This window comes from Schistocerca americana, chromosome 1 (genome assembly GCF_021461395.2).
Source record: "Schistocerca americana isolate TAMUIC-IGC-003095 chromosome 1, iqSchAmer2.1, whole genome shotgun sequence".
NCBI lineage: Eukaryota > Metazoa > Arthropoda > Insecta > Orthoptera > Acrididae > Schistocerca > Schistocerca americana.
In genome coordinates, this window is record NC_060119.1 from 33,182,841 (window position 1) to 33,197,598 (window position 14,758).

Below are 14,758 nucleotides of genomic sequence, written 5' to 3' on the forward strand. Positions count from 1 at the left end.
GGATCTTCTCTGTTTCTCCTATCAATCCTATCTGGCACATATTCCAGACTGCTGAGAACTATTCAAGTGTTGCTCAAACTAGGGTTTTGTGAGCTATCTCCTTTGTGGCTGGACTAAATTTCCTGAGGATTCTGTCAGACATCTGCCTTATCTGCAAGTAGATTTATGAGGTAATTCCATTTTAAATTGCCCCACTTGCATACACCTGGATATTTTATGGTTGTACCTGCATCCAGAGATTGCTGTGCAGTCCAGTTGTTTCCAGGGATTGCTCTGCAAACCAGTAACCTTAAAATAATGGGTCTTTCTGCATATTTATGCCCAATACCTCTCAGTAGTTTGTGTTGAGAGTCATCTGCAGTCCTCCTGTGTTTTGCTACAGTTCTCTAGCATTGCAACTTCTCTGTATACAACAGTATCATTTGTGAAAAGGCAAGTGGAACTTCCAATATTATCCTCTATGTCGTTTATATATATTGTGGTAAGTAAGGATCCTACTACACTCCCTTGGGTATGCTGGAGATTATTTCTATGGGAAAATTTCTCTCCATTGAAACTTAACGTATTGTGCTCTATTTGCTACAAACTCTTAAACCAAGTCACACAGCTCTTCTGATATTCTGTACACTCATATTTTGTTCAGTAGGCGGCAGTGCAGAAATGTTTCTAACTCCTTCATGAAGTCAAGAAACACAGCAATAACCTGGATGCCAGTATCTAATGCTTTCTGGATCTTGTGGAAGAACAGCACAGGCTGGGCTTCATATGATTGTTGTTTGTGGAAACCATGTTGATTGCTACAGAGAAGTCTCCAGAAATCTCATAATATTTGAGCATAAAACTTATTCCAAAATTCTACAAAAGACCAACGTCAGAGTTTTGCACATCTGTTTGACAACCTGTTTTGAAAATGGGAATTAACCGTGGGTTTTTTTTTTTTTTTTTTAATCATTAGGAACCATTTGCTCCTCTAGCAATCTATGGTACACTATTGCTAGAAGAGGAGCGAGTTGTTTCATCTGTTCTGTGTATAATTACATCAGTATCATATCAGATCCCGTGGCCTTTCCTCTGTTTAGAAATTTTATTGGCTTTCCTACCCCATGCCCACTTATTTTGATGTCATTTTGGTGCTCGTATGACAGTTTAAAGGAGAGACTACAGTGTAGCCTTCCTCAGTGAAACAGTTCTGAAAAAAGACATTTAATATTTTGGCCTTACATGTGTCATCCTCTGTTTTGATGCCATTACAATCACGGAGTGTCTGAACATATGGCTTTGATGCATCTACCGATTAACAGAAGGCCAAAACTTCTTGCTGCAACATGTCAAGTTGGTAGTCAGAATTTTACGTTTGAATTCATTGAATGCTTTACAGTCTCCTTACACTAATTTTGGCTTCATTCAATTTTTTGTTGAGGCTTGGGCTACATTTAAATTTTGCAGTGAAGGTCTCTTTGCTTTCCTAGCACATTCCTACCACAGCTGTCAAAACACGGCAGGTCTGTCCGACCCCCCACAACTGTACTTGACACACACCTGCCTAAAGTGTATTGTACACAGCTCTTGGACTTTGTCTATTGATGCTCAATTTTATTAGTGCTGGAGATGAATTTCCATGTTGACCTCTCAGGTAATATGAAGTCTGTTTTTGTGTCACTCTCACTAAGCAGATATGTCTTCCTACCTTTCTGTGTATTCCTTGTTACAGTTCTATTCAGTGTAACGCTCATACAATCACTGATTCCCAGTTCCTTATGCTGACTGAGTCACCTGTTTGTCCCCAGCAAAACCTAAGACGTTACCTTCACAGGTGAATACTTTGATAAATCACTCAACGTAATTTTCAGACAAGACATTTAGACCAATTTCACACAATTTGCTGTCCATACTCCCTGCCCTAATCACTCGAGTCTTCCAATCCATAACTAGTTAGTAGAACTCCCTGCCTAACTTTATAACAAGGCCAGGAAATTTAGTGAAATATTTTATATATTACAGAATGTTATGCATTTGAATCAAATAAATTATTTGTGTCTGATGGCAGACTGTGTTAATTATTTAGGTTTTTTTCAGAAATGATTGTTTGACAGAATAGTTATTAAATTAAGCTGTTAGTAATGAGGTGTATTGTATGCTTAAACTTTTAGAGATTCTTGTCAAATGTATTTCCACCTGCACATGTGAAGAAACGCCAACTTTCAGTGTCTATATTATACTGTATGTCCTCCAATAATTGGCTGGGAGAGTTAGTTCAGTCTGATGAAAGTAACGGCATTCCATCTCTGAGAGGACCATGTTTGACAAAGCACTGTAGTATTCAAACAAGCCTTTAGGTCACAGGCAGCTGTGCCATATTCCTGATTTTTATATTTATCTTCAATGGCTGACAGTACGGTATTTGCATTGTGTGTTGTTTAGTGCAATGAGCAACAAGTGAGACAAAAAAAAAAAAGGGCAGGAAATTATTTCAATTCCTGTTGTGGCATGAGAGGAGAAACAAAAGAGAGTGACATAAGGAAAAAGGAGATTATACAGGGTGTATCAAAAAGAATCATCCATATTGGCATGTATTTATTTCTGAAACTAATAAACACTTACAATGAATTTTGTTTTTTGATGAACGGGAAACTCAAAATGTTTTTTTTTCCATACCTTTTAATAGGTGTTCAGTGTGCCCCCCTTGAGACACATGGCATATGTCAATGCAGTATTCAGATTGTTCCCTCACTGCAACGAGCATGTCTTGAGCTACAGCTTCCACAGCTGCTGTTATGCAAGGTCTCAGTTAATTCATTATTGTTGGTAAAGGAGGCACATAAACAGATCCGGTGACCTTGGTGTTCAGTAATGTAAGGCTGAACCATTTGGTTCAGTATGACCAATTCATCATTCAGTAATCCTTTGATTTAAAAATTCCCACACTTCCAAATGCCAGTGTGGTGGGCCTCATCCTGTTGGTAAATGAAGTCATTCGAATCTGTCTCCAACTGTAGGAAAAGAAAGTTCTAAAGTATATTGAGATATGTGCTTTCTGTAACAATGTTCTCGGCAAAGAAAAATGGGCCATACACTTTTTCCTATAAAACTGCACAAAACACATTAAATTTTGGAGGGCCGCTCTCATGTTGCAGAAATTATGTGGTTGTTCTGTACCCCATGTTCTCACATTATGACGGTTCACCTTTCCATTTAAATGGAATGTTGCCTCGTCGCTAAACACTAAGCGTAAAAGAAAACTGTCATCCTCCATCTTGCCAAGAACAAAATTGCAGAACTCCACACATTGTTGTTTGTCACCTTCATGAAGAGCTTGCGGTAGCTGAATTTTGTGTAGTTACATGTGTAAACGTTGACACAATGCATGCCAGACAGACATTGGGGGAATGTTGAGCTATCGAGCTGCATGGTGAACAGATTTCTATGGAGTCATTGAGAAAGTGTGGCAGATGCGTTCAATGGCTGTGTCAGACACTTGGGGACAACGCAGTGATTTGCCTTTACATTGACAACCTGTTTCTCAGAATTGTTCATGCCATCATCTAATTCTCTGTGCTGTAGGAGGATCCAAACCATACCTAGTACAAAAGTCATGCTGAACAATTATTACTGACCTGCATTGCACAAAACATAGATACAAAATGCACACACTGCTGCTACCTAATTGGAACCATGTAAAACTTCAGAGTTTGCTCTTTCCAACAGCAAGTTGTTCACTCACATATCTCAACATATCAATTAAGTTGTTTTTTTTTTTTAAATCAGATGATTCTGTTTTATACACCCTGCATTTTTGCAAATGTTAAGTTCACCATAATGTGTTTAATGGTATCATGATATGTTGTTGCTGAAAACAGTTTGTTTCAAGGATTGTAATAATAACAGTAAAGAACATAGCAAATTAAGAAAGTGCATATTAATGCTTGATAAAATATTGATTCAAGAGGCAAATTAAAAATGTAAAGGTTAGAAATTGTAGAAGAAAAATAATGAAGAAAGTTTCTTACCAGTGAAATAAGACAGTGTGTGAAACAATATGGCACTTCTTCTGTGTAGAGGTGGTGGTAATAATATGAGTATTATTAATAGTAATAAGATGTTTATTTATGTTTGGGATAATGTTGCTTGCAAAGGAATTCTGTTAACTATATGGTATTCTAACCAAGCACTGGAACGGTTCTTTAATCAGACACTTCATGACCTGACCCACTAAATATTATCAGGTACTTGGGCTCTTAGTAGATTTTTTTCTTAGAAAAGTAAATAGGTGAGTGTGATTTTTTTTATGCAAACTCACTTATAGTTTCTTACCGTGGTATGAAGAATGACTTGATTGATGTATTCTTTAGTGCACGGTAGCCACATTGTATTAAATTTTGATATTACAACATTAGTTTTTCACTTTTCCTGCACTGTATGTCTAATTTCTTCAAACACTGTTTATTTTCATTCTATAATTGCAAATTTTAATACCACAACATACTTCAAAAATTCTTGTCATCATGCAGCAGAATTTTATTTTTGACTGTGTTTTGCCTATCAACATGTATCAAAAATTATTGAAGTGACAATGTGACAGTTACAATTACACACTAAGTAACATTTTGTGAACATCCTTTATCATAATCTCGAACTTGTAGTAGATTTTTCTTCCCATTGCTCGAATGTGGAAGATTATCATACTTGTACTGCACATCCACCTCCAGACTCACTGGTGCAGTTTGCTAAATGGAAGAAGTAATAGAATTTATTTCAGTGTTGTGCTGAGAATGTAACACTAATCATGTACTCAATGAAAAAAATCAGTGTCTGAAAATAATTACATGCTCAGCGATATAATGGACTAGAAAGTTACCCACCTCAACTGCATACTCATATTTACAGAATCAATTGCAAAGTTGAACATGTGTATATAATCTCTACAGCATGTAAATTAAAGCACTACTGAATTGTGTAATCCATCTAGGCTAAGAAAATAAATCAAAATTAAAAAAAGAAAAGAAAAAGAAGAGTGAAAAATATTACCTTTATGCAAAAAGAGAAAAATAACTTGGATGCTCACATTAGTGACTTTGTGATGGAATGACAAATTTTCCTGCTTTAAACATTCAATTGTGTCTGTACACTGTGGCAAGTTTCATTAAAATCATTCATCTGAGTGATAGTGGATGGTTAGCTTACTACTGTCATGTTGCTGCATGGAGGACACTGATGACAGAGCTCCTGCATATCTTCACAGAAGATAACATTCAGAAATAATGTGAGGAGTGGAAGGAACAACGCAGTTCTGTGAACTCGGGTCACTCCTACTTTAAAGGTGAACACCACTAATTCAACATATTTTGAAAGTATAAAGATTTCTAGAATCAGTATTGTTCTTTTGGGTCAGACCTTCTACACAACATTTTCTGGGAGAAGGAAAGGACTTTTGTAGTGACTGCTGATCCATTGCCTCTGAGTTGATCCATGTTGGCATACCTTATCACAGCCTGAGAACAGAGTTCAAAGTTAATGAACAGTTGCACATAAATACGCTACAACAAACTGGCCATTAGTTTATGAGCAGTCCTGGCTTTGATTCATGCACTGATTTGGCTGGAAAAGGTGTCATAAAGTGATTGTATCATCTCCTGAGGCAAGCTGGCCCTGGGATCATGCTGGCCACAAGAGTACTTCAATATTTTGCAGACAGTTCATAGAGACACGTGCCTCTTGTTGATAAGCATTGTCCTGTTGAAAACTGTCCGCACAGTATTGTCCCGTGAGAGGTAACACATGAGGGGCCAAGAATTCCATGATATATAGTTGTGTCATCAGATTTCCCTCAATTACTACTAGTAATGACATGAAGCCCTACCTGATGGTTACCCATACCATGATGGCAGGAGTAATGTTGCTCTGCCTCTCCAAAACATTGAATGAATAGGCTTTGTCTCCAGGTCACTGCCACACACACCAGTGATGGTCATCCTGGGCACTGCAGAACTGTGATTCATTGCTGAACACAGTGCAACACAATTTACCAGCAGTCACTGCTTCCCGGTCGTGCACCACCCCACATGTAACCATTTGTGCTGTGGCATTAATGGCACCCTTCACATGAGGCCGGATGCTGCTAACTTACGACCAATGATGGAGTATGACACAGAATTTGGACAGAATCCATTACTCGCCCTCATATGGCAAGCATAAATATGAAGGGGCTAAATGTGCTTGGTGCACAATACAGAGAGTCTCGCTTGTGGTCAGATGTAATCAGCCAGAACGCTGACGACAATTATGCTTGCCCTCTCATTCCCGTGCAGTCCATAACATCAGACCACTGTCACATCCTAATGCTCCAGAAATCTGGATATTGCACGATTTGACCAGCTGATCAACTGGAGACACACATTAATTCCTCTTTCAAGCTCTATCAGGTACTAATAACACTGCCTCATGTGAGTATGCAGCAACTCTTGTGTCTTGTCCAGTGATCATTCATCACTGGACACTATTCGTGTTCTTTGTAGACCCTACCAGGTCTGGGAACAACACAAAATGTGAACTAAAGAACTAATGCGCTCTGGTGGCTGCTGTTCTAGCTGTTATAGAGAGTGGAAACTCTAATCATTTACATATTCACCAATAGTACATATGTGTACAAATTTACATTGATATCCAAGTGTGACTTTGATTGCTTTACTTTTTTTGTCAGGCAGAGTGTAGGATTTTCATTAGTCACCTTGTACTCATTACATTGCAACATCTCAGGCTGTAATCAGTGATGCCAGATCATGTCTGTGTTTCTTCACTGATTTTATCCCCATCTCTATTCATTTCATTTCAGCAGGATAAGACACATACAAAACTGCTCGGAGAAACATTTCTTCAGACCTTTTCCTTTGTGTCTTATGCTCAACAAAGCATTGTCATGTAATGAATGCTAGTGAATGTTTAAACATCAGGAGTTGTTGACCAGTTTGTTGGTGCTTGGTAAGGAGATGGTTCCACTGTCCTTATTTGGTTTCAGCAAACATTTCATTGTACTGGTCCATGTGTTGTGTCATTTTGGACAATTCTGCAGGTGAGTACCAAACACAGATTTTTGGTTGAGGTTTGGTCCTTGATCAGACATCCAATATTACTTGTCACTTGAAGTGATCTTCATATCTGGCAGTGCTGTAAGTAAGTGAAAAATATGGGGTTACAGCATGACCTGTATTTCATCTTAACTGTAGTTTCATAACTAACTGGCTTGCGAAACTAGTTCTCAGATCAGACAGATCAATATGCACCTAGTAAAACCCTGTGACACTTTCAAACCAACCTGCACCTTGAATGCTGCTCCCTTTAATTATGTTTGTGGTAGTGACACGTTAACTGTAAATGGAAATAAGGAGAATGGTTAACTCTTTGGAGACAGGTACTTAGAAGAATATTGGGCCTGGAAATTGGCCATCTAAGGTGTTACATAAGGTGCTATTTGCACATATGTAATTTATGTATCTTCAAGAGTAATACATACAAAAAAAGGACCAAGCTTCAACATTTATTTTTCATATTTTTCATAGGTCTTTGAAAGATAACAAATTTTAAAATAACAATGACAGAAAACACAATAATCCTCCCAAGAAAAAGCACTTTCTTCCTCTTGAGCTTCCAGAATTTCTTGGTCATTCAACAAATGTGATGTAACTGTAGCAGAATTACAGAAAACTGCTTGACTTAATGAGTAGGTGCATAAAATTAAGTCAGTGTGATCCTATTGGCACAGCCATTCACGATAGCAGCTGTTATGTTTGCTAATGTTTCTTTTGAAATAATTCTAGAAATGGATAAGAGACAGCAGCATCAATCAAGTGTCAAGTCTCAAGATGTTCCTTAATTCTTCTCATATAAAATGAATCCAGTTTCTGAGCAATAGGTGGCCTGCAAGTCATGGACATCATGACCCAACCTATACCTGAGTGTGGTCTTTTTAGCAACAGGTTGTGGCCCAAGCTATGCTTGGACTTGGTCTCCAAAGTTTTAAACCTCTTTTTACAGTGACACCAATGAGGAAACAAGGCAAGTACATTGGTCAACAGCATACATTCTTCATCAAATAAGGGACTGACATCTGTCATTATCTTGACAAGCTGTTTCACATTTCTCCAGGTAATTTAACCAAAGTGAAGTGGAAGATGCTGGACTCAGGTTTTCAGAGAGTATGGTTGACATCCTTACCTAGCCAACATGGTATAGGTCTTAGGTAATTCCTTAAATCATTTGAGGTAAATGACAGTATGGTTCCTTAACTTGACATGGCCACTTCTTTCCCACCATCTTTATGCATCTGAGTTAGTGATCTCTCTCTCTCTCTCTCTCTCTCTCTCTCTCTCTCTCTCTCTCTCATGTTATCTGTGCTATAAGACGTCAAGCTCTAAACTTTCCTTCTCTTCATTCTTATCAGTTTAGAAGAAAAGTACCAGTTTTGTAATTTCAAAATAGTTTTCTGTAGCTTTTTACTAACTAATCCTGGTTAAAATACTGAAGTGCCACGAGAAAAAGAAGAGAACAAATAAAAGAAGAAATGCAAGCTCGAATATTTAAATTTTGAGCTTTGAAATGGTTCACATGTAAGAGAACAGAGAATAATCTTTATTGTACTCTTGATGTAGATGAGATGTGGGCAGCCTTTGGTGACCTGCGGGCCTCATTCACATAGTTTTCTTAAGCTCTCTGGCCACTTTGTCACATGACATGACATCAGTGCTCCTAGCACATAAAGTCAAAACTGTAGCATTCCAGATGTTAATGTTGATGGGGAAAACACACCAATATGAATGGCACCTCTTTCCCAAAAAGCCATGCTGGCAAATTATGCTGCAAAAATGTTTTTTGGGGAGTATCTACATTCATTTTATGTTCACCACATCTTCAGATGTTTACATTTATTTACGAATCATGAACATTGTTTCTTTACTTACGATGCTTGACAATATCTCTCTTCAAAACTTCCATTGCAAAATTCTGTGGTGCCTTACTGTCTCTTCCTTGAATTTTGTCCACAGGACACATTGCAACCAATTGTGGATCAGATCCAGCCCGCAGACCACCAGCTGCTCACCAGTGATGTAGACAATACAAGTCACTCTACATTTATTAAATTTCTCGGTTTGTTGTTGTTGTGGTCTTCAGTCCTGAGACTGGTTTGATGCAGCTCTCCATGCTACTCTATCCTGTGCAAGCTTCTTCATCTCCCAGTACCTACTGCAACCTACATCCTTCTGAATCTGTTTAGTGTATTCATCTCTTGGTCTCCCTCTATGATTTTTACCCTCCACGCTGCCCACCAATACTAAATTTGTCATCCCTCGATGTCTCAGAACATGTCCTACCAACCGATCCCTTCTTCTAGTCAAGTTGTGCCACAAACTTCTCTTCTCCCCAATTCTATTCAATACCTCCTCATTAGTTATGTGATCAACCCATCTATCTTCAGCATTCTTCTGTAGCACCACATTTCGAAAGCTTCTATTCTCTTCTTGTCTAAGCTATTTATCGTCCACGTTTCACTTCCTTACATGGCTACACTCCATACAAATACTTTGAGAAACGACTTCCTGACACTTAAATCAATACTCGATGTTAACAAATTTCTCTTCTTAAGCAACGCTTTCCTCGCCATTGCCAATCTACATTTTATATCCTCTCTACTTCGACCATCATCAGTTATTTTGCTCCCCAAATAGCAAAACTCCTTTACTACTTTAAGTGTCTCATTTCCTAGTCTAATTCCCTCAGCATCACCCGACTTAATTCGACTACATTCCATTATCCTCGTTTTACTTTTGTTGATGTTCATCTTATACCCTCCTTTCAAGACACTGTCCATTCCGTTCAACTGCTCTTCCAAGTCCTTTGCTGTCTCTGACAGAATTACAATGTCATCGGCGAACTTCAAAGTTTTTATTTCTTCTCCATGGATTTTAATACCTACACCGAGCTTTTCTTTTGTTTCCTTTATTGCTTGCTCAATATACAGATTGAATAACATTGGGGATAGGCTACAACCCTGTCTCACTCCCTTCCCAACCACTGCTTCCCTTTCATGTCCCTCGACTCTTATAACTGCCATCTGCTTTCTGTACAAATTGTAAATAGCCTTTCGCTCCCTGTATTTTACCCCTGCCACCTTCAGAATTTGAAAGAGAGTATTCCAGTTAACATTGTCAAAAGCTTTCTCTAAGTCTACAAATGCTAGAAACGTAGGTTTGCCTTTCCTTAATATTTCTTCTAAGATAAGTCGTAGGGTCATCGCCTCACGTGTTCCAACATTTCTACGGAATCCAAACTGAGCTTCCCCGAGGTCGGCTTCTATCAGTTTTTCCATTTGTCTGTAAAGAATTCTCGTTAGTATTTTGCAGCAGTGACTTATTAAACTGATAGTTCGGTAATTTTCACATCTGTCAACACCTGCTTTCTTTGGGATTGGGATTATTATATTCTTCTTGAAGTCTGAGGGTATTTTGCCTGTCTCATACATCTTGCTCACCAGATGGTAGAGTTTTGTCAGGACTGGCTCTCCCAAGGTTGTCAGTAGTTCTAATGGAATGTTGTCTACTCCAGGGGCCTTGTTTCGACTGAGGTCTTTCAGTGCTCTGTCAAACTCTTCACGCAATATCATATCTCCCATTTCATCTTCATCTACATCCTCTTCCATTTCCATAATATTGTCCTCAAGTACATCGCTCTTGTATAGGCCCTCTGTATACTCCTTCCACCTTTCTGCTTTCCCTTCTTTGCTTAGAACTGGGTTTCCATCTGAGCTCTTGATATTCATACAAGTGGCTCTCTTTTCTCCAAATGTATCTTTAATTTTCCTGTAGGCTGTATCTATCTTACCCCTAGTGAGATAAGCCTCTAAATCCTTACATTTGTCATCTAGCCATCCCTGCTTAGCCAGTTTGCACTTCCAGTTGATATAATTTTTGTATTCCTTTTTGCCTGCTTCATTTACTGCATTTTTATATTTTCTCCTTTCATCAATTAAATTCAATATTTCTTCTGTTACCCAAGGGTTTCTACTAGCCCTCCCTCGTCTTTTTACCTATTTGATCCTCTGCTGCCTTCACTATTTCATCCCTCAAAGCTACCCATTCTTCTTCTACTGTATTTATTTCCCCCATTCCTGTCAATTGTTCCCTTATGCTCTCCCTGAAACTCTGTACAATCTCTGGATCTTTCAGTTTACCCAGGTCCCATCTCCTTAAATTCCCACCTTTTTGCAGTTTCTTCAGTTTTAATCTACAGTTCATAACCAATAGCTTGTGGTCAGAGTCCACATCTGCCCCTGGAAATGTCTTACAATTTAAAACCTGGTTCCTAAGTCTCTGTCTTACCGTTATATAATCTGTCTGATACGTTTTAGTATCTCCAGGGTTCTTCCATGTATACAATGTTCTTTGATGATTCTTAAGCCAAGTATTAGCTATGATTAAGTTATGCTCTGCGCAAAATTCTACCAGAAGGCTTCCTCTTTCATTTCTTACCCCCAATCCATATTCACCTACTATGTTTCCTTCTCTCCCTTTTCCTAATGACGAATTCCAGTCACCCATGACTATTAAATTTTCATCTCCCTTCACTATCTGAATAATTTCTTTTATCTCATCATACATTACATCAATTTCTTTGTCATCTGCAGAGCTAGTTGCATATAAACTTGTACTACTGTAGTAGGCGTGGGCTTCCTGTCTATCTTGGCCACAATAATGCGTTCACTATGCTGTTTGTAGTAGCTTATCCATACACCTATTTTTTTATTCATTATTAAACCTACTCCTGCATTACCCCTATTTGATTTTGTATTTATAACCCTGTATTCACCTGACCAGAAGTCTTGTTCCTCCGGCCACCGAACTTCACTAATTCCCACTATATCTAACTTTAACCTATCCATTTCCCTTTTTAATTTTCTAACCTACCTGGCCGATTAAGGGATCTGACATTTCATGCTCCGATCTATAGAATGCCAGTTTTCTTTCTCCTGATAACGACGTCCTCTTGAGTAGTCCCCGCCCGGAGACCCAAATGGGGGACTATTTTACCTCCGGAATATTTTACCAAAGAGGACGCCATTGTCATTTAATCATACAGTAAAGCTGCATGCCCTCGAGAAAAATTACGGCTGTAGTTTCCCCTTGCTTTCAGCCGTTCGCAGTACTAGAACAGCAAGGCCATTTTGGTTAGTGTTACAAGGCCAGATCAGTCAATCATCCAGACTGTTGCCCCTGCAACTACTGAAAAGGCTGCTGCCCCTCTTCAGGAACCACACATTTGTCTGACCTCTCAACAGATACCCCTTCGTTGTGGTTGCACCTATGGTACGGCTATCTGTATCGTTGAGGCACGCAAGTCTCCCCACCAACGACAAGGTCCATGGTTCAAGGGGGTGGATTTCTCGGTAGAATTGCTTAATGAAACTAGTGGCTTGGATAGTAATCAGAGTAGAATACAAATGTTGATGTGATGCCAGACTGTATCTGTCCATTTATCAGTGGAATAGAAGTTGTAGTTGTGATTGTAATTGTGGTGGTGGTGGAGGTGGAGATGGTAGTAGCAGTTGTATTATTATTATTATTATTATTATTATTAGTAGTAGTAGTAGTAGTAGTAGTAGTATCCTTTGTATCCACTTCTAGTAGTAGTAGTAGTAGTAGTAGTTGTTGTTGTTCTTGTTGTTGTTGTTGTTGTTGTCATTTTGGTGGTACTAACATTAGTGCCAAGTGAAATATGTAGCAGTCAGATTGTTGCAGAAAAAAAGAGATACACAGAGATGAGAAGCAGGTCAGTAGATATTTTTCTGATCCGGCTTGGCAATGAGTGTGCTACAGTGCAGAGTTTTAATTGAAATCTATTACTTTCATATAGACCTGATGGCTGAAGAATGTGTTTGTGCACACTGCTACATGGTCTACTGAAAAGCAGGCATTTTCAGATGATGAAGAGACAATTCTGTTGGACAAAGGTTGGTCAGAAACCAATATTGGAGATCTGAGTTTGATAAAGTTTCTGTCATTTGTAACGTTTGTCAAGGGGAACAGAAGGAACTGTAGTAGTTTAAAAAGAGAAGGGATTAAGATGAAGCCAAAAGTAGGAGGGTTTTCAGACTAGAAATAAATGGGAGGCATGTGTCTTAATCAGCAGTGTTTTGAGGCAGTTTTTCATACACAAGCAACAGAAGAGTTGAAATGGAAGAATTATGGGTAAGTTAAAATAAGAACTTGCTGAGAAACTTGAAAGAACAGGCAACAGATAATTTTAGTAATAAGATATATAAAACATTCGTGCCACTAAAAGAAAAAAAAGAAGATGAGTTGCAATCTCTGTAAAATCCATATCAGTGAGTACTTTCAGTGTATGAAATATTACTGTTATTATTTTTTTTCTCCCCTTAGTTCAACCAGCAGAAGGACCAGGCAAAGAACGACGGCTTACATAGCTCTTTAGGATCAGCATGTAAGCATCCACTGGATTCTTCCTAGATTCATGAAAGAAGACTGGAGCTTGAAATTTTGTGAGTTGAGTTTTTATTAATCGGTTTACACTGAGGTGACAGAAGTCATGGGATACCTTATAATATTGTGTTGGACCTCTTTGGCCCAGCATAGTGCTGCAACTATACGCAGCATGAACTCAACAAGTCGTTAGAAGTCCCACTGCAGAATACTGAGCCATGTGGCCTCTATAGCTGTCCATAATTGCGAGAGTGTTGTCGGTGTAGGATTTTGTGCACCAACTGATTTCTTAGTTTTGTCCTGTAAATGTTCGATGGGATTCTTGTTGAGCAAATTGTCCATAATGTTCTTCAAACTAGTCACGAATAATTGTGGTCCTGTGGCATGGCACTTTGTCACCCATAAAAATTCCATCATTGAGTGGCTGCAAAAAGTCTCCAAGTTGCCAAACACAACCATTTCACATGAATCACTTGAATACAAATGACAGCTCTACCAATGCACTGTCCCTTTATATCTTGTGTACGTGATATTGCTGCCATCTATATATGTGCTTATCACTGTCCCATGACTTTTATCATATCAGTATATATTTTCTATCATATATCTGTCAACATTTTTCAACAAACCTGTGTCTGTGTCACTTTTGCAATTCATAGTATGTTATAATTACAACCAGATACAAATCTCACCTATTTCGAGAGTATTTCAGTATGTATCATACATGTGTTTTTCAAACAGGTTCTGATGCAGCCATGAAATCCGAACTCTTCACTGTTTTTATGGATGAAGATGATATCTCTATAAGGTATCTGTGGTGCTCCCAGCCAAATGATACACCATCTTGTGACATAGTCTGAGAGCATGCTACAGCAAATGGAGTATCGTCATCAAGGCAAACCTGATTGCTGTCCACTAGTTGCAAATTTTAAGTTGAGACTGTGAATTATGCTCTGTATCAATCTTGTATATATTATTTCTCTACACACTTTTTTGTTTGTTTTCTTACTCTTGTTGTATGATAAATAAAGTGCATTTCATAATCAATTATTGCAGTAAAGTAAATGCAGTTTGCATACAATGAACTTAATTGTGTGACTCATAAGAAAACACCAAGTTGACCACAATTACGTCTCAGTGCCACAAGCCTGGCCCTGCAACAGAGCAGCCGAGGAGAACCAAGTAACATTCAATCCCTCCCACTACTCCATTTTTCCCACCAGATGTCAGCTGCACAGAGTTAAATTTTGGACCCCACAAATGCAAGACTACAT

The 14,758-nt window shown here is 38.5% G+C and overlaps 1 protein-coding gene across 1 annotated transcript in view; it reads left to right on the forward strand.

Annotated features, from left to right (window-relative positions):
- LOC124620255 (target of rapamycin complex subunit lst8) overlaps positions 1–14,531 on the forward strand; it is a 47,875-nt gene extending 33,344 nt beyond the window's left edge. Inside the window, exons 8-9 of the mRNA XM_047146925.1 lie at positions 13,425–13,543; positions 14,226–14,531. Coding sequence (XP_047002881.1) covers positions 13,425–13,511 — 87 coding nt within the window. The 3' untranslated portion in view covers positions 13,512–13,543; positions 14,226–14,531. The remainder of the gene's footprint in view (positions 1–13,424; positions 13,544–14,225) is intronic.
- The last annotated feature ends 227 nt before the right edge of the window (positions 14,532–14,758 follow it).